The sequence below is a fragment of the Cyrtonyx montezumae genome, unplaced genomic scaffold (genome assembly GCF_038088225.1).
Source record: "Cyrtonyx montezumae isolate F1298 unplaced genomic scaffold, pur_monq_1.0 scaffold_17, whole genome shotgun sequence".
NCBI classification, from domain to species: Eukaryota; Metazoa; Chordata; class Aves; order Galliformes; family Odontophoridae; genus Cyrtonyx; species Cyrtonyx montezumae.
Window position 1 is genome coordinate 14370482 of NW_027071903.1, and position 18066 is coordinate 14388547.

The 18066-nt window shown below is 51.7% G+C and overlaps 1 protein-coding gene across 3 annotated transcripts in view; it reads left to right on the plus strand.

Annotated features, from left to right (window-relative positions):
- CPNE2 (copine 2) overlaps positions 1–16478 on the plus strand; it is a 35283-nt gene extending 18805 nt beyond the window's left edge. For all 3 annotated transcript variants that reach the window (XM_065733354.1, XM_065733356.1, XM_065733355.1), the window contains exons 6-16: positions 308–391; positions 1360–1449; positions 1805–1903; positions 3655–3741; positions 4334–4393; positions 6268–6401; positions 6753–6807; positions 10547–10598; positions 11696–11829; positions 15054–15290; positions 15904–16478. In XM_065733354.1, coding sequence (XP_065589426.1) covers positions 308–391; positions 1360–1449; positions 1805–1903; positions 3655–3741; positions 4334–4393; positions 6268–6401; positions 6753–6807; positions 10547–10598; positions 11696–11829; positions 15054–15290; positions 15904–16011 — 1140 coding nt within the window. In that variant the 3' untranslated portion in view covers positions 16012–16478. The remainder of the gene's footprint in view (positions 1–307; positions 392–1359; positions 1450–1804; positions 1904–3654; positions 3742–4333; positions 4394–6267; positions 6402–6752; positions 6808–10546; positions 10599–11695; positions 11830–15053; positions 15291–15903) is intronic.
- The last annotated feature ends 1588 nt before the right edge of the window (positions 16479–18066 follow it).

Below are 18066 nucleotides of genomic sequence, written 5' to 3' on the forward strand. Positions count from 1 at the left end.
ACCCAAACACAGCTGCCTCCCAGCTGGGGCTGTTTGCTGTGGCATCAGTGTCCAGAGAGCATGCAGGGGAGTGGGACCCACGAGCAAAGTCGCACAGACACGTGCCTGGGTGCAGGAAGGCCATGACACAGTGTGAATGCTGCCAGGACCTGCAGGACCCACACAAACACCTGTGGGAGTCAGTGTCCTCGTGGACCACTCATGCACTGATGTTCAGGAAAAGCAGGAGGATGGAGATGTCTTTGGCCGGTGGCTGCTTGACCAACTTGCAAATCCCTGTGTAAGCTGTGCTGTTGTTCTTCCCCAGGACCTGTTTGGAAAGTCAGACCCCTTCTTGGAGTTCTATAAACCCAGTGACGATGGGAAGTGGATGCTGGTCCACAGAACAGAGGTGAGCTATTGAAACACCACAATCCTTAGCTCAGCTCCTTTTAAATGTAATGATACTATCTCATAAATCCCTGTTAAAGGGGGCTGTGATCCTGGGAGGTGCCTAAGGGTCTTGCTGGGTTTTCCTTTAAGCAGTGGGGTGGGGGAGAAGGTGTTGCAGCAGCCGCCCTGTGGTGCTGCCCTCATGCCAGACAAGCAGCTTCATGTTTTGAGATCAGATCCAAAGAAAGTAAGTTCTCCATTCCTGCAGCTTTGGGTGCATGAATGTAATCAGTTGTTAGCCTGAGGCTGGCATCTGTTTTGTCAAGAGGGAGGTGGCTGCAGGGAAGGGTTAGTGCTCTTCTTCCAGCGTGTTATTGAAGAGGAGCTGAGCCCAGCTGGCTGCATGCAGTGAAGGAGAAGGATCCTCGCACCACCCACCCATGGGACATGGTGGCTGGCAGCATATGGGCTCCACTCCACACACGTGCCTCCCTGCGTGGGCTCTCTGCTCTCCCAGCCTCCTGGAGGAGGTGTTTACAAATTCTCTGCTAAACTGTGCTTGCAGTGTCAGGGTTTTTCCCAGTCTGTCAGTCTGTAATATAAAAGCCCGTTGCAAGCCCCACATAGTTATTTATCAGCTCTGTCCTGCAGCAGCAGGGACAGACAAGCTCTTCTCCTAGCTGAGCTGCTCCTGGTCTCAGAAGAAGGAGCTCTGGAGAGAGGAGAGGCAAAAATTCTGTGTCCTGTGTAATGGGACACACAGATAAGGCGAGAACTGAGCATATCGAGGGCTGCTCAGCTCTCTGTTGCTGGTTGTGGTGTCCCGCCACTCTCGTCTCCTCTGTGCTCACACCCAAATGGATATAGTGGGGCAGTAAGCAGTAGGTGAGGTGAGGGATGTGGAGACAGGTTTATACAGGAGGGAACATCCCCTGCTTCGTCCTGTTTCACCCTCTGTGACCGCATCCTTCCGTTCCCATCCCACAGGTGATCAAGTACACGCTGGACCCTGTCTGGAAGCCCTTCACTGTGCCTTTAGTGTCACTGTGTGATGGAGATGTGGAAAAGCTGATAAAGGTAACAGTCACTTTTCAGATTCCTCTTGGGATAAGGAGAGGCCTCATGGCAGCCTACAGCTTCCTTGAAGAGAAGCAGATCTCTACTCTATGGTGACAGCAGCAGGACCTGAGGGAACAGTATGGAGCTGTGTCAGGAGAGGGTCAGGTCGGGGTTAGGGAAAGGCTCTGCACCAAAGAATGGTGGGCACAGAACAGGTCCCCAGGGCAGTGGGCACAGCCCCGAGCTGCTGGAGCTCAGAGAGTGTTGAGACACTGCTCTCAGGCATAAGTTTGGGTGGTGCTGTGTGGAGCCAGGGGTTGGACTTGGTGGTCCTTGTGGGTCCCTTCTAACTTGGGATGTTCTGTGATTCCAGGTCATGTGTTACGACTATGACAGTGATGGGGGGCATGACTTCATTGGGGAGTTCCAGACCTCAGTGGCCAAGATGTGTGAAGCCCAAGATGCCTTTCCAGTAAGTGCTGACATGTTTTCAGGGCAGAATGGGGTGAAGACAGTGGTAGCCACGTTACTCCTTGGGGCTGGAGGTGGGTTTTGGTGCTTGCACTGAGACCTTCAGGCTGTGCAGGGGAAGCTCTGAGATGAGGAAGAGCTGCTTTTTCTTCCCATGTATACCACAAATGATTCAGGTCACTGCTGTAGCTGAAATAGATATCTTGAGTTAGAGAGTATGAAGGCAGTCTTGTCTGGAAACCTAACATTTGTCTGAAGCAGCATTTGAAGATGTCTTGTTGTCAGGGGGGGCAGTGGAGGGGGCGTTCACAGCTTGCCCGTGCTGCTGTGCATGACATGTTGGAGCACATGACTTGGGTGCAGCTGGGGACATCCCTTTGCTTCCTCCCCTCGTGTGGCTTGGCTGCTGCCTTGCTTGTGTAAGCCCCAGTGCCTCGGGGAGCAGCATCTGGGCAGAGGCGAGGGCTGCACCCTGAAAGGTCAGGCACTTGCCATGCCCTGCACATCTGTGCCCCAGATGCTGGGGGCAGTCTCAGTGCTGGGTAGTGCACGCCAGCATCCCTTCTCCCCAAGGCTGCTCCTCGTGACCTGTCTCTTCCTTTCATCTGGCCACGCTGATGTGGGTAAATACAGAAACAGGAGCAGAGTTATCTCGTGCAGCGCCCGCTCTGCAGCAAGTTTGCAGATAGGAATGAAAAGATGAGAACTTGTGTTCCCTCTGCTGCTGGAGCGTCGTTTTTCTTCCCTCAAGGCTTTGCTGTCTTTGTGGTTGACATCCCATTGGACAGGAGGTTTGGTGAGGACCTCTGGCATCAATGTGGTTTTGGGATCAGGTGGCCAGTGGTAAAGGTGCAGCAAAATTTCATGTACTTATTGCGAGGAGTTAGCCCTGAATTCTCACCTCTGAGATCCAAAGGGAAAAAGCACTGCTTAAAATCCTCATGTTGTTGGTTTCTCCCATAAACGCTCTCCGGGGTAAGGTCTTCTGCTCTGCTGAATCCCCCAGGGCCTGGCTACATTCCCTGTCAACTGGTGCTGCTCCTGTCATGGGCCTGTCAGCATAATTCAGTTCAGTCCTCTGTCCTGGGGGATTTTTGGTCTTGTTTTTGATGTTTTCTTGTACATGCTTGTATTTGACCTCTGCTGGGACATGAGATAGCTGAAATACTCAGCCAAATATGCTTTTTTTTTTTTTTACACACTGCCAGAGCTGCAGTTTTGAGCCTCTTTGCAAGCAGCTCCTTCTGCTTTTGCTGGCTGTTCTGTGCTGCTCAGCACTCCCCAGTCACAGTGGTCTGTTCAGAGCTGCTTGGAGGCAAAATATGGGTGCTGTAGGATTTGGGCACCCATTTGTCAGAGATGACTCTTCTAGCCCCTGTGTGCCCAGCTGATCTCAGACTGATCCCACATGCACCTGAGCTGGAAATCTGAGCTGGTGGGAGTTGTTCAGCATCCAATGACTGCAGGAACGATGAGTCCAGAGCCCACATTTAGACTTTGTTTTTTTGACAAGAGTTTTTATTCAAATGGTTTTAGATTTAAAACAAACAACAACAACAAAACAAAGCAATATTACAGCCATTATTTTCTGAATATTGAAAAGGCATTTATTTCCCCAGAGCTTTAGAGGAACAGCTGTGGCCTGCCCTAGCTATCAGAACAGCAAGTGTCCTTGCTGTTCCAGCAGTGGGGAGGACACGGCAGCACTTCTGTTCTGCAGTTAGCTTTGGGTAACAGCTTCTCTCTTTACAGCTAGAACTAGAGTGCATTAACCCCAAAAAGCAAAAGAAGAAAAAGAATTACAAGAACTCTGGGATCATCATTGTCAAGTCCTGCAAGGTGAGCACGATGCTGGGATGCTTCATTCTACTCTTGGGTAGATTTGGGGCTTTATATTGCACTGTGCTTCCCATCCTTTCTGCCTCCAGTGCTCTTGGGCTTCTAAGTGCATGTACAATGGGGTGTGACTAAAGGCAGTTTTCCTTCTATTTGTGTTCCTCTCCTCTTGGAGACGAATTTGTGGCCCTTTGCTCTCTGTTGTGCCAGGTCTGTGTCCCTGGTGCAATGTGCATGAATCATGAGGCTGAGGCCTCACTACATGTAGCTTAGGAAGTGCCAGAATGCTGTCCTGGAAGACCCCAGAGGTCATAGATCATTAAGGTTGGAAAAAACAACTAAGATCACCAAGTCTAACTCCAGCCCACCCCCACCGTGCTCACTGACCATGTCCCTCAGTGCCACAGCTACACAATTCTTGAACACCTCCAGGGACAGTGTCTCCCCCACCTCCCATGGTTTTTCCCACATGCTTTGCTGCATAGATAGAGGTCCAAAAACGCAGTGATGGGAGGCCTGGGTGGTTTCAGTGGTGACTTTTCTTTTTTTCCTGCAACAGTGAAGATTGCTGATACACTTCTCTGTTTTCTGTCAGATAACCAGAGATTTCTCGTTTCTGGACTACATCCTGGGAGGCTGCCAGCTGATGTTCACTGTAAGGACTTTGGCTGCTGCTTGTCCAGTAATGGTAACAACAAAGCTGCTGAAGGGAGGTGCTGCAGGAGGCTGCCCTCAGGCCAGCTGAGCCAAATCTTGCTGGCTCAGCAGGGTGGGATTTCACAGCAATGAGGAGCTGCTCCATTTTGCTGTTAAACCACGTGGTATTGGTACTGGGGACCAGCACCATGATGCTCGGACACACAGCCTACTGCTGCTCAAGGCTGTTGCTGAAGCTGAGAGTCCCACAGAGTCCTCCACAAATTTGTACCAACTTCTCTCCCCATCTCTGTGTAACTGAGATAGCTCAGCAAGGTCTGGGTGTTTTGAACCCAGCTCAGAGGCTCTGGGCTGTTAACGAGACGGTGTTTCTGCATTTTTATTTGCATTTCCACCCTCACTTGAGCTGGAACACCAGCATTTTGCCAAGAGGAATTAAAGGGGGATGTTACAGCCCTGAGTGAGCCCACCACAAGACAGAAGTGGTGTTTTTTCCCCCATTAGCTTTCTAATTTCTGAAAACTTTTCTGCTGCAGCACCCAGCGAGCGCTGGGCACACACAGTCATTTCAGTTTTTATTTTGTTGTCTTGTCTCAAAACATTTGGGGGAAGAGGAGGAGGAAGAGTAACCATAGAAACAGGAACGAGTGCGAGAGCTCTTTATGTGCCATTCTGCTGCTGTACGTGAAGGTCTTGGTGCTGGGGAGTGAATAGAAAGAGAAAATCATCAAGTTTATTGGTAGCACAGAGCTTTTGTGTGAATTAGTTGGGATGCTGAAATCTCACTCATTGCTTTGAGACCTGCTGGTAATGGGAAGTGCTGGGATTTTCCCCTCCCAAGGCAGCTGGGTCAGATTCTGCTCTCCTGTGTGGCTCTTGGCATGTTTTGCATGGCTCCTCAGTTTCCTTATTGTGCTCTGACCAAGTGTGGATTGGCTGCTTCTGTTTCATCAAAGTAGTGAGCTATAATATAAGACCATCACTTTCGTGCTGAAGAGGTTAGATTTTACCAGGCTTCTCACGTGATCCTTTGCTGCCATCCTGCAGGGATGAGCCCAGGGAGTGGCCCTTGGGACCCTTCCTGTCCCCAGCTGCCCCTTACTGCAGGAGACATCATCCTCACCCTTGGCTTTGACCCAGCCCAGGAGCTGAGTTTTTGCTCTCATTACAGATACAGAGCAAAATCCCCTGTGCTCAATTTAGCTACCAAAGTTATTTTGGGTTTTTCCTATTTGCTCTGCAAACAAGGCGAGTGCAGGCAGTGCCGTCTGCTCGTCTCTTCCTCGCTCTTCCCTCCCAATCACTTCAGATCTGGTGGCTCGTTGCCTCACCACGTCTAACCATGTTTAACTGGGTCCGAGGTCTCACATATGCATTCCTACAGATGTCTTTAAATAGCGTGCAGGAGCGAGAAGCACGAGTGCCTTGCTGACAGAGCAGGAATTCAGCCTGCATTGGACCCGTGAAGGGCAGCTGTAGGGAAAGCTCAGCTCAGTGTTGTGTCTCTTGGGACAGAAAAAGTCCCGACAAAAGCTCAGGCAGCCCTGGTTGCTTCGGTGTCCATGGGCTCCTTGGTGCCTGGCAGGTGGGCAGTCAGAGTTTCAGCACCAACCCTAGTGGTGGTGGAGGCTTGCTCCTTTGGGACACTGTATCTGTGGTTCTTGATGGTGAAAAATTGGGGCATCATGGTGAATTACTTTGCCTAACCTTGCTTTTTAGTTTCCTTAGAGAGGGCAGATTTGTTAAACCTGCCAAAATTGGAGGTTTGGGTCGTGACAGGGCTGTGCCCACCACCATCCATCTGCTATGGAGAGCAGGAAGATAGGTCTGTAGTGGTGACTGCTAACAGGGGGTGGTCTGTGCTTCCCTCAGGTCGGGATCGACTTCACTGCCTCCAACGGGAACCCGCGGGACCCCTCCTCTTTGCACTACATCAACCCCATGGGAACAAACGAATACCTGTCAGCAATCTGGGCTGTTGGGCAGATCATCCAGGACTACGACTCGTAAGTGCTGTGCCTTTATGCTTCTGCCATTGCTTTGCAGGCATTCCCCTGGCTTTCTGAGCTGCTGGGATGCATGTCACCCCTTTCTGTGGCTCGACTTCCCACCCATGGAGCATTGGGAAATAATACCCAACTTTTTGAAAGCTTGAAAGAAAACTGTGATGTACAGTGAGATGGGGGCACTGCAACAAGGAGAGCACGCAAGGATAGAGTTTCTCCTCTTTCCCCATCACCACTTATGGAGTGTGATGGTGCTCAGGCAGATGGGGAGTGCCTTTCCTCGAGCTGGTGGGATGGGAAGGCTGTTGGTGTGTGCATGGAAATACACTCGTATGTTTTCTTCCCTTGTAGAGACAAAATGTTTCCTGCTCTGGGATTTGGTGCCCAGCTCCCGCCAGACTGGAAGGTAACATGCAGCAGTGATCTGTGTGCTTGAAACATCTTTCTCCTGAGAGCAGAGCTGGGGCATGGGGCACATTCAGGTTGTAGGGCTGTGTGAGGTGTAGGGGTGGAGTGCTGGCCCTAAGGCTTCCTGGCACTGATGCCAGAGCCAGTGTTGCTGATTCTTTTTGCTGGTGGGAGGCAGGAGCAATCTTGGGGCGCTGGATGAGTTGGTTAGGTTGCAGTGAGCTCTCTCTGGGAGCTGAGCAACCTCCAGGTGATGGCAGTGCCTGCAGGTTGCGGTGGCACATTAGGGCAGGGAGTTGGGTGTACGGGGGTTTGAAGCCACCACTGTCTTGGACAGGCTGTGCTGGAGGATCAGCAGCATGCAACAGAGCAGAGGGAGCCTGTTGCAGCTGCTGTTCTGTCTGTGAGCACTGCTCCTGGCTGGAGGCTCTAGAAAATGGAGCTGGGGAATTGCTCCCTGCATCTGGAGCCACTGCTGGACCTCTGCAGGGAGCTCGTTCCCTTCCTCTAGCGTTTTCAGAGCATAAACATTCTTTGGCCTCTGATGGTCACTACAGCCCAGGGTGCTTCCAGTCTTTACCTCGTCAATGAACTCCTCTGTGTTGGCGAGCACCAGGTCAGATGCAGAAGGGCATCCCCTCTGGTCAGTTCGACTGATGCCTGGACCAGGAAGTTATCCTCAACATACTCTAGGAGTCCATGGGATTGCTTACAGCCTGAACTTCGACATCCCCTGCTCTTGCATCCCACTTCTTCCCAGGGGTCAAGAACAACTGGGGGCATTTTAACCATGTACAGAAGCCCTACAGGACTGGTCCAGCACTGCTTGTCACAGCCACAGGAGCCACCGTTGGCTGCAGGTGACACTTCCCATCCAGCCTCCACCTTTATGTGGCCTGACATCTCTCATCTGACCACAACCATGGGGCAGAGCCCAGGGGCTCTCGTGGTTCCACCATGCTGAGACAAGCTGCAATCTGTGGCATCCAGAATCCCTGCAATTCATGCAGGAGTTGCTGCTGGTTGCCACTGCCTGGAGTGGCACACACTGGAGCTGATTCATCCCCCTCAGCCCGTGAATGTCTCAGGTCTGTCACTTCCCCAGATTCTATGGGAAAATCTTGGTGAGCAACTTCCAAGGAATAACGATTGCCAGCTGCCTCCAGGGGATTTATTGTTTGTGGAGAGAAACGGGAATGGAAAAGGCAGCGGGGCTGGAAGGAGCACAGCGTGCAGGGATGAGTGGCTTCTGAACCCAAGTGCTGAAACCTGAGGCTGGTGTTGGGGCAGGCTGGTGGGGAGCTGCGTGCCCTGTGTCCTGGCAGCGGGTGAAGCATGGTCCTGATGGCCTTTGTGCATGGCAGAGCAGGCTGAAAATGGGGAAGGTGGTTAGAGATACGAGTCGTGTACGTTGTGCTTTGTTCTCGTCGCACTCCTGTTGCCATGGCTTCACCAAACACTTTCAAAGAACCAGTCAGAGTGAGATATTTTGCACACAAAAGTCTCGTTGGAAATGTCAAAGAACATCTTGCAATGTAACAGCTCTGTAAAGAGCCTCGAGCGGTTTCCCGGTAGGAAGCAGAAGGAAGCAGATGGGTTTTGGTTGCTGGGGGATGAGGCAGCCCCAGAGAAGGTGATACTTAAAACTGAAGCTCCACCAACTGCCCCATCCTCCTGGGCTTGGGCAGGTCTACAGTTCCTGGTGGGAGAAGGTGGAGCTTCCACCCACGACCACCTCATCCAAAGGGCACAGCCAGGCTGCTCATGTGGACATCCCACCCTTTGGGGCTGCTGCAAGGGGCAGCTCCCAGCTGGAAAAGGTCCTGCGCTTGGACATGGCTTACTGAGCATGCTGGTGATGGGGTGGGATTGAACTGGATGGTCTTAGAAGTCTTGTCCAACCTCAATGATTCTGTGATTCTTGCTGGTCAATGTTGGGTACACCCAACAGGGAATGAGATTTCCCCCTCCCCCCCCCTTTTTTTTTTTTAAACTTGGTTATTTTGAAGCCCTGTTGATTTCCTGTTGGATTTTCTAGCAGATATATATATATATATATATAATCTGTAAAGACTCAAGAGGAAGTTTTGAAACATTTCAGCCACGTAGGGGGTGTGCTTCATGTAGTGCTGCAAAAAGTGAGGAAAACAGCTCCAAACTGCTTCGCTGCTGCTTAAAAGAAAGAGAAACCCCTCTTTTTCAGTTGCAAAACATGGAAACATTTCTGTTTACCTTCTCCATAAATACTCGCGTGGCAAAATCTGGAATGTCTTCAACACAGCCCCAGAACAGCGAGCCCTTTAGCAACTGAAAATCCAGAAATCTCAAGGAAGAGATTACCCAAAATGAAGGCTTCCACCAGAAATGGTGTGTGGAAAAACAAGTGGTGCATTTCAGAGTGTGCCTCGAGTGGCTTGTTGGCATGAAGGGGATCGTTGCTGGCCGTGCTCATGGGCACAGAGGCCCCCAAGTGGGTCAGTACCATGCATGGTACGGCAGCTCGTTGGCTTTGCAGCACACCAGAGTTTTAGCCTGACCTACTTTTGTTTGTTTGTGTCGTTTCTCACCCCACGGTGCCTTGCAAAAAATAGTTTCTGCTGCTTTCGACACAATGCCCATTCTAATTGGAAAGTCTGAACCAGATGCGTGCTGCTTTCGCAGTCTCGGGAGGACTTGGGCTTCACACGGCGATGTGGAGGATGTTCGTTCTGCCAGTGTTGGGAGAACGCATGTCCTGAAGCCATCCCTGGGCTGAGAGCCACAGCAGACTGCCACCCTTGTGAGAGGAAGAAAATAGCCTTGTTTTGTAACTACAGCGTCGAGTTTTTTGCTTGGGAGCCCTTGTCAGCAGTGGGCTGACATCCCACATGGTGCCTTCTGCCCTCAGAGGTGCTGAAAGAGGGAGCTGTGTGTCCTTGGTGCTGCTGGGGGCCTGTTTGCTCCTCTCTGTGCCTGAATCACAGAGCGAGGAACACCTCAGCCCCCAGGTGTGGTGGTTCTTCCCCAAGGAAGTGGTCAATCCATGCCAACGTGGGCAAGGTTTGTGTTGGAGCACAGGAGCCCTGAGCCAATCTTGCACCCAAGCCATTGAACTATGCTTTCAAAGCAGCTGTTCCCTGATTTTTTTTTTCTTCTTTTTGTTGTTGTTTCTGTCTGCAGACACTTCCTACAGGAGCAGATTCGGAGGGTTTCTGCTGTTGGTTTCTCTGGCATTGGTGATGCTACAAGCTGAGGTGTGCTGGGCTATCCACCAGTGTCACTGGGGACCTCCTTTTGAGGGCATCTCCTTCAGCTTGGGAGGAGGTGGCAGAAAATCTGGTGGGCCTTGCCCCCTGCTTTGTAGGTTTTGTGGTCGTGTCATCTCTCCTGTACTGCTTTTCACCCTCAGCATGGCCCAGATCATGAAGCTAATTGTGTACAATAGGATGAAGTCATTTCTCCTGGTGAGCCATGTGTTCTCCCTCTGGGCAGCCAGCAGGAAGCCATGGGGACAGCCTGCTGTCACTGCTAGTGATGTGATAATGTTGGGTGGATCCGTGATGGGAGAGGAAGGTCGGAGGAATCAGTCCATCCCCAGCTCTGACAGCGATCATCTTTGCTCCTCGCTGTCAGATAGCAGAGGGCTGGGAAGCATTGCTGGCCCAGCAGGACAAGCTTGTGTGACACTGCATCAGCTAAACCAAGAGGGAGCACTGTGCTCTGCCTCTGTACTAATTCAAGTCTCTTTTCCTCCACAGGTATCCCATGAGTTTGCCATTAACTTCAACCCCACGAACCCATTCTGTTCAGGTGAGCGCCTGCCAGGCCTTCGCATGCCTTCAGTGTCTTCTGTCCTTCCCTCTGGGCTTCTCCATAACTTGTCATGGGAGTTTGTCAAGGTCATTTCAGAGACAGCCTTTAAAACTGAAGCAAAGCAGCTACTACAGGTTCACTCAGTGGAAAGCAGAGAAGATCTGGAGGTGTGTAGGAGGTCTCAGGGTAAAATGCAACTGGATTCAGACAGCATAAAAATAACGCCTTCATTCTGAGTGTCCTACTAGTTGTCTGCTGGTGAGAAACACAAGGGCTGTTTAGCAGATGGGGAATTCAGGCTTAATGCTTCTGTAGCTCATTTAGCAACTGAGAGCCAATAGCAGTCACTGCTGAAGAGCTGTTCTAACCATAGGCAGTGAGGGCTACCTTGAGCTGCCAAGGCCTCTGCTTTACCCCAGCAGAACCAGAGCTCGGTGATAAAGAAAGCCTTTTTGGGCTGGCTTTGTTCTCCTGGTTCACATGAGTGGGGAAGGATAGAAAGATCTTCCTGGGCAGCTTTGTCAGATGGCAAAAGCAGAAGAGTCTCTGGTGACTTGGAGGTCAGAGTATTGCTTCTCAAACAGCCTGGGAGCTCTCAGGGTGTTTCTGCAGCATTTTGGCTTCTGCACTGCCTCCTTTGCCCCATGTCTGTCTGGTATTTTGTTAAGCCCAGAGGCAAGGAGCTGCTTTTCTTCTTGCTCCTCCTCTTTGCCTGATTCTGAGATTTTTGCAGAAACACAAGGGAAGCCTTTGGTTGTGGGTGCTGTGAAGCCTCTCACCAGAGAAGGTGTGAGGATCTGCTGCAAAGTGGCTGAGGAGCAAAGCCCTGATTTTAGAGCATTTGCATAGAGGTGGATGAAACTTCATGATCTGGATGAGTTTGGAGGAAAAAGATATTTCAGACTTGAGCTCCCTTGGCGTTACTATCTCGTAATCCTCTACTCAGTCAGGTAGCAATAGGACAAGGGGGAACTGAACTAAAAATGGGGAGATTTACAGTCAGCCTACAATTCTGTGATTGTGCTTGGAGTATATGGTGGCTGGCTTGTGCTGTTGCATGTTGTGATGTTGGGGCTTTTCTGGTTTCCCCACAGGTGTGGAGGGCATCGTCCAGGCATACTCAGCCTGCCTGCCCCACATCCGCTTCTATGGACCCACCAACTTTTCCCCCATTGTCAACCACGTGGCCCGCTTTGCAGCTCAGGCAACCCAGCAGGAGGCTGCATCCGTAAGTCCTGCTTTTCTCTGCCTATCACGTGTCATGGCCAATGTGACAGGGTGCCCTGCTTTTGTGTCAGGAGAGATGAGGCTGTGGGAGAGGCAGTGCGGAGCCGGGCTCGACCCAGGCTGTTTGCAGGAGAAAGTTTCTTGTTTGGGTTTAGCAACTACTCCAACACTTTGCCACGTGGGGAGAGCAGCCAGGCAGGTGGCGGGTTGTGTCTGAGCTATCCCGTGGCTGCTGTGGCATCTCTGCAGGGCTTCCTTCCCTAGGGATGTGACATGCTCGGGAGACAAAGCTGGCCAGCCAAACTGGGCTATTTAGGGGAGCTGGGGATGAAAGCTGCCTGCGAACAATTGTGGGAAGATCTCCCCATCCCTCGTGGCTGACATGTGTCTGCTGTTCCATTGCCCCTTGCTGGTGAATGGAAAGGGCTCGGAGGAGAGTTAGAACTAACCCTGTCTGTGAAGCCCAGCCATGGGCTCTCAGCTGGCTGTCATCACTTTGCACAGAGAATGGCAGAAAAACAATGTGAAAACTCTTCAACAGTCAACAGAGTGGCAGCTGTGGAAAATCAGAAATTACTGAGGAGGGGAATGAGATAGGGGTATGAAGTGCCATCAGTTGTGTGACCCTTGGATTTATACGGATGAGTGCAGTATGAAATGTTGCCCCCGCTTATCTCAAAATGGATCCAGTAGCCCTAGATTATAGCAAGGGTTGTGGAGCAGCTCCTAAGTGAGAAGTGATAAGGCTACAACCTTCTGGCCTGGAAAACGTCAAGGTGTGAGCTCAGGAGTCCATAACAGCACTGGCAGGATACAGGAAAGCTTTGATCTTTTTTTACCTTTTTTTTTTTTCCTGAAGCATCCACCACTAGCTTCTGCTTAGCTCCATGGGGCTTTGGTCTGCCTGGGCAACGTCTGTTTGTGTGGATTCTGGCCAAGAAGGGAATGATAATCCTGAGAAGTGTAGTTCTGTTGCTTTTCAAATAGCTTTGGGCACTTGTGCAGTGTGGGAGAGACTGTCATGGGGACCATGGGGGAACTAGGATGGTGACAGCGCCACCGTGGTGTGAATGGGACATGCGAGCAGCTGGGCTGAGGTTCAGCGAGTGGCTGCAAACCTTTGGCTTAAAGTCACTTGGACACGAAGCAGGCAGCTGGAGGAACATCCTCTTGGTTAAAGCAATGTGTTGCTCACGTGGCCAAATGCAAACCTTCTCCTGGAAGACAACCTTTCTGCTTCTCCCCTTGGATGGCACTGAGTGTCTTGCTTTTTATTGCTCTTTTTCATGCCGGTTGGACAAGCAGTGGGCTCAGAGCCAGCACTGGGGTTCCCGTGTGGCCACTCCAGCCACTCATCAGTCCTTGAAGTCACAGCTAATTAGCTCAGCAGACTGCTCACATCCATATGTCAGAAAGCTGCTCGTTAGCATGGAGGCCTGTTGCACCAGGCTGCCATCCTCGTGTGCAGGAGATGGTGCCAGCGTGGTGGTAGGAGGGGGATGCTTGTGCACTTCTGCTCTCCCTAGCTCTGGGCATGGAGCAACACTGCCCCATGCTTGCCATTTTTCTTTGCTTTCTTTGTTAAAATAAACCACTTCTAGCTACTGCCATTTCAGGGGGATCCCATCCATCCCTCCCTCACCCTTCCATCTCCCCCAGGAAGGCTGTGGGCTGTCAGCCCTCATGTCCATGCACGCTACTGATTGGGGGAAAGCCTGAATTGGGTTTGATTTGCCACAAACCCAGGTGCCTCCTCAGCTTTCATTTTCTCTCCTTGCATCGGAGGGGGAGGGAGAATCCCCCATGCTGCGCGCCAGGCAGAGGCACTAATCGTATGCAAATTGCACCCCTCCGTTGGCACTAATAGTTTAATCAAGGGAGATTTTAAATAATACACACCAAAGGAACAGGCTGGAGAGGGCTCTGCCTTTTTTTGGAAGCACAGAACGTGATGGATCAGGAGCTGAGCCTTGGATGGGCACGATGGGAGCAGGCAGCCCTGTCCCAGGTCCTTGTCCCCACTCCCATGGTGGTGATGGTTGCCCACGGAGTCCAGGCTCAGCCTTCCCAGCTGGGCTGACGTTCAGTTCCCAAGGAGGTTGTTCTAAAATTGCCATCACTTGTTCGGAGTGCGTCCAGGCGATGCTGTCAGGTGAGGATGCTCGCAGCTGCTCTGCTGCAGTGCCCTCGGGCTTTTTGGATGATCCCCGGCATCATCTCCTGTTTCACTTCTCTTCTGAAATAAGCAGCGAGGAGCAGTGGATGAGCTCTGCTCCCTCCTTTTCTCCTGCACACTTTCTAGTGCTTTTCTCCATCACGGATTTCAGAGAACGTGAACAAAAGGAGGGAGACCTTTGTTGTTTCATTCTTTCTGACCACTCTCAGAGGCCAGTTCTGCACTCATGCACTCCCAGGCGAAGGCTGTGCAGGGAGGGGTGGATCTTTAAGGCTTCACTCTTCCTCCCTTACAGGTGCATGGTCAGCAGCATGTGAGCACACAGCTCCTCTCTTTTAACACCGAAAAAACAGATTGTTGATGCCATTTCTGGATTCCAGATACTGCTTTCTCTTATAAGTCTTCCCCTGGAGCACTTTTTAGCACCCCAGCTCAGTGTGTTTGCCCCATTTTAGTGCTGTGCTTCCCAGAATGTGCCTGGGGTCCTGCAGTGCTCAGGGCAGGAGCAGGTCCCGCTGCTGCGGCACAGTGGTGCCAGGAACCCATCCTCATTTGCACTTGGAGTTTTGCTGAGGGAAGAAAGCACTTAGGGGAGATTTCAAGAGACAAGATGTGGGCTGGTGGAAAAACAAGAAAATGGGCTTCGGGCTGCGTGTCTCCTCCTGCTTTTCTAGGACGTCGGCACTGGTGGTTTTCAGAGGAAATGGAAAGAATGAGGAGAGGAACAAAAGGCTTTAATGCTCCTAAGTGCTTGTTTTTCATCATTTCTCCACCACACACAAGACGTGTAATGTGCCAAAATGGAACCATTCCCTTCCCCTGAGGGAGAGGAGGTGGAGGCACTGGTCTCTGTGGGGTGCGTGTGCCCCAGCCTTGCTCTGTTGAGTCCGTCCATCTGTCCCCACCTTCAGCTCCGTGGGACAGGGCAGTGTGTGGGGATGGGGAGCTTGCATCCCCCCGCAGCAAGCCTTGCTCTCCCAAACCCCTCGAGTAGACGTGTCCCTCGCCGCCCTGCCCAGCTCTGTCCCTCTGTTCCCCTCTCTCTGCAGCAATACTTCATCCTCCTCATCATCACGGATGGGGTCATCAGCGACATGGACGAGACGCGCCACGCCGTGGTGCAGGCATCCAAGCTGCCCATGTCCATCATCATCGTGGGGGTGGGCAACGCCGACTTCGCTGCCATGGAGTTCCTGGACGGGGACAGCCGGGTGCTGCGCTCCCACACGGGCGAGGAGGCCGTGCGTGACATCGTCCAGTTCGTGCCCTTCCGGGACTTCCGCAATGTGAGTCCGTGCCTCTCAGCTATGGGGTCTGGGGGCTGCTCCCTGGAGAAGAGGTGGCTCCAAGGAGACCTCGCTGTGGCCTTCCAGTACCTAAAGGGACACCATGAAGGTTGGGGAGGGACCGTGTGTAAAGGAATGTAGCAGTAGGATGAAGGGGAATGGCTTTAAACTAAGAGAGGGGAGATTTGGGTTAGACAGGCATTAGGAAGAAATGATTTGCAGTGAGGCCAGTGAAGCCCAGAGCTGCAGGTCCCCCACTGCTGGAGGTGCCCGAGGCCGTGGATAGGGTTGTGGGGAAACCTGGTGGATGGGAGATGTCCCTGCCCAGGGCACAGACAGATATTGTGCTGGAAGGAGGTGATTCTTGAGGTCCCAAACCATTCTAATTCTGCTTCTGTCGTCTGACCCACACCATTCTGTGTGCCATTCTCATCTTGGAAGTGGGGCAACCCCAGCAGATGCCAAAATGTTTGGGAGCCACTTAAAGAGAGAGCACTCCTCACGCTCCCATCATCTCTGCCCTGCAAGAGAATCGTCCCTAGATGGTGACGGACAGTATAAGCACAGGTGTATCGAGTCCTGTGCCACTGCTGCTTTTTCTCTTTGCCTGCAGGCCCCCAAGGAGACGCTGGCCAAAGCCGTGCTGGCAGAGCTGCCCCAGCAAGTCGTGCAGTACTTCAAGCACCAAAACCTGCCCCCCATCAACTCGGAGCCCGCGTAGCGCCGCGCCCGGCCCCATCTGCATGTTGCTGAAGTCCCTTGGTCCCGCTGAAAGCGCATGTTCCACATGCTGTTCAATGAAGAATACCCTCCCTGAAACACACAGGTTTGTACTTCTTAATTTAATTGTTAAGTTCTTAAAGCTCATCCCGGGGGAGTGCCTGGATCCACTCTGTACAGCCCGAGGTAACACCCAGAGGCCGGGCCATGCCCCAGTCCTGCTCCGTTGAGTCACTTTTCAGTATTGAATGTACTTTGTATAATTTTAGTGGAACAGGATACAATTTTTACAAACAAAACTTGCTTTTTCCAAGCAATGAAATGCTTAATATATTATAATTCCCATTCGTTGAACTGGTCGTGTATCTGTGCCGTACCGCTGTCATGCTCTATGTTCATTTTTATACTGTGTACATGGTTATATTTGTTATACTCAGGTTAATAAAGAAACTCGGACGTTTAAAACAAGGGGCTGCTGTGTGGTCCGGGCTGGGAGCACTGTGTGAGGGCTGTGTGTGCCTGGGGAGGCCCGGTGCCCCTCACTGCTCCACCTGCACCACAGCACAAGGCCCTGTGCCATCTTCAGCCCCGGAAGGTGGGGCCTGCTCAGGGAAACATTTGCCTTGCAAAGCCCTCTGGAAAGGAAAAAAAACCCAACTCCCCCCCCCTCCCCTTTTCCAAATAGGGAAGCAGTCTGTGAATGGTGGCTTGTTCAGAAGTGACGCTGCCGGGCAGGCAGGCACTGGGCTGCTCAGCTTTCACATCAGAGTCTGGGGCTCTGGAAAAATGTTTTCTTTCCGTCAGGCAACCTTGCACAGAGAGAAGAAAATCTGAAATAGTTCAATTCTGCCATGAAACGATGGTGCTGCCCCTCTGCAGCCCCAGGGCAGTGTTCCTGCCACAGCTGCTTCCAGTTGGGCTGGTTTGCCCTCTGGGCCCTTCATGCAGTGTCTCAGAGTGCAGTTAATACTTTTAACAGCAGCTGACTGTGTCTGTAAGACAGTAAATGGGACTCGCTTCCACGGGGCAGCAGCAAGAGCAGCGTGCTCAGGCTCAAGGCCGCTGTGAGCTAACTGCTCCTGCTCTTCAGGAGACCAGAGGAAAGCGGGGCTCTCTCGCAGCAGAACTGTCTCCCTGTTGGCCATGTAGGGTCCAGCACGACCACCTACACACCACCACGTCTGCCCACAACTGCCAAATCCCCCTCTGCGTTTCCATCTGAACACGAGAGCAGCTTGGAGGGCAGCTATGCCAAATACCATTCAGGAAAGCACTCCCAGCCGGGGTGTGCTGCTCTGGCTTTTCGGAGGCATCACGGATGGAGCTTCACGCCAGGCACGGACACCTACCTCTCCACTCCAGCTACACCATGCTCCTGCACATGTGACTGAAGAAAAGCAGCTTGGTTGGGTTTTTTTTTGCTGCACCACTTCCATAAAAACCAGAGGCACTGAGAGATCTGGGTATCTTCCATCGGCAGAGAAGCTAGGAAAGGCAGGAACAGCTTGGGAGCAAAAACCAGAGTGCTAGGTAGCACAAATTCAACACAACTTCAACAGCCATTTGCTTTCCTACTGCAAAACGGAGATCTCCAGTCCGTGCACAGATTGGTTGGACTCAGCTGGGATATCCCACCCCCTCGGTACTCACAGTGCTACACCACAAGAGCTGAGCTTTGAGCAGATCCATCACCAGTTCCTCTGCCCTCACTGACAAGGAGGGCACTGCCTCGACCCCGTGCTTGCAGGGGCTGCTTGTGAGTCTTGATGGTGGGTTGAAGATGGGGCTGGCTGAGCACCACCCAAACTGCTTAATGGAATGGGAACGATTATGAATGGCACAAGTCGAGATGGGGAAAAAAGAAATGCATTCAGAATGTCTTTAATCGCGTAACACTAAAACTTCTTTACAGTGTCATGGCAATCTACACTTCACCATCTGCTTGATTTTTGTTCTGCCCCCGTTTCTCAAACACAGAATAAAAATGACATTTTAAAACAGAACACATGGTTGCTCCTACAAGACTTCCGTGCTTCAAGTGCTTTTTCTTTTTCAG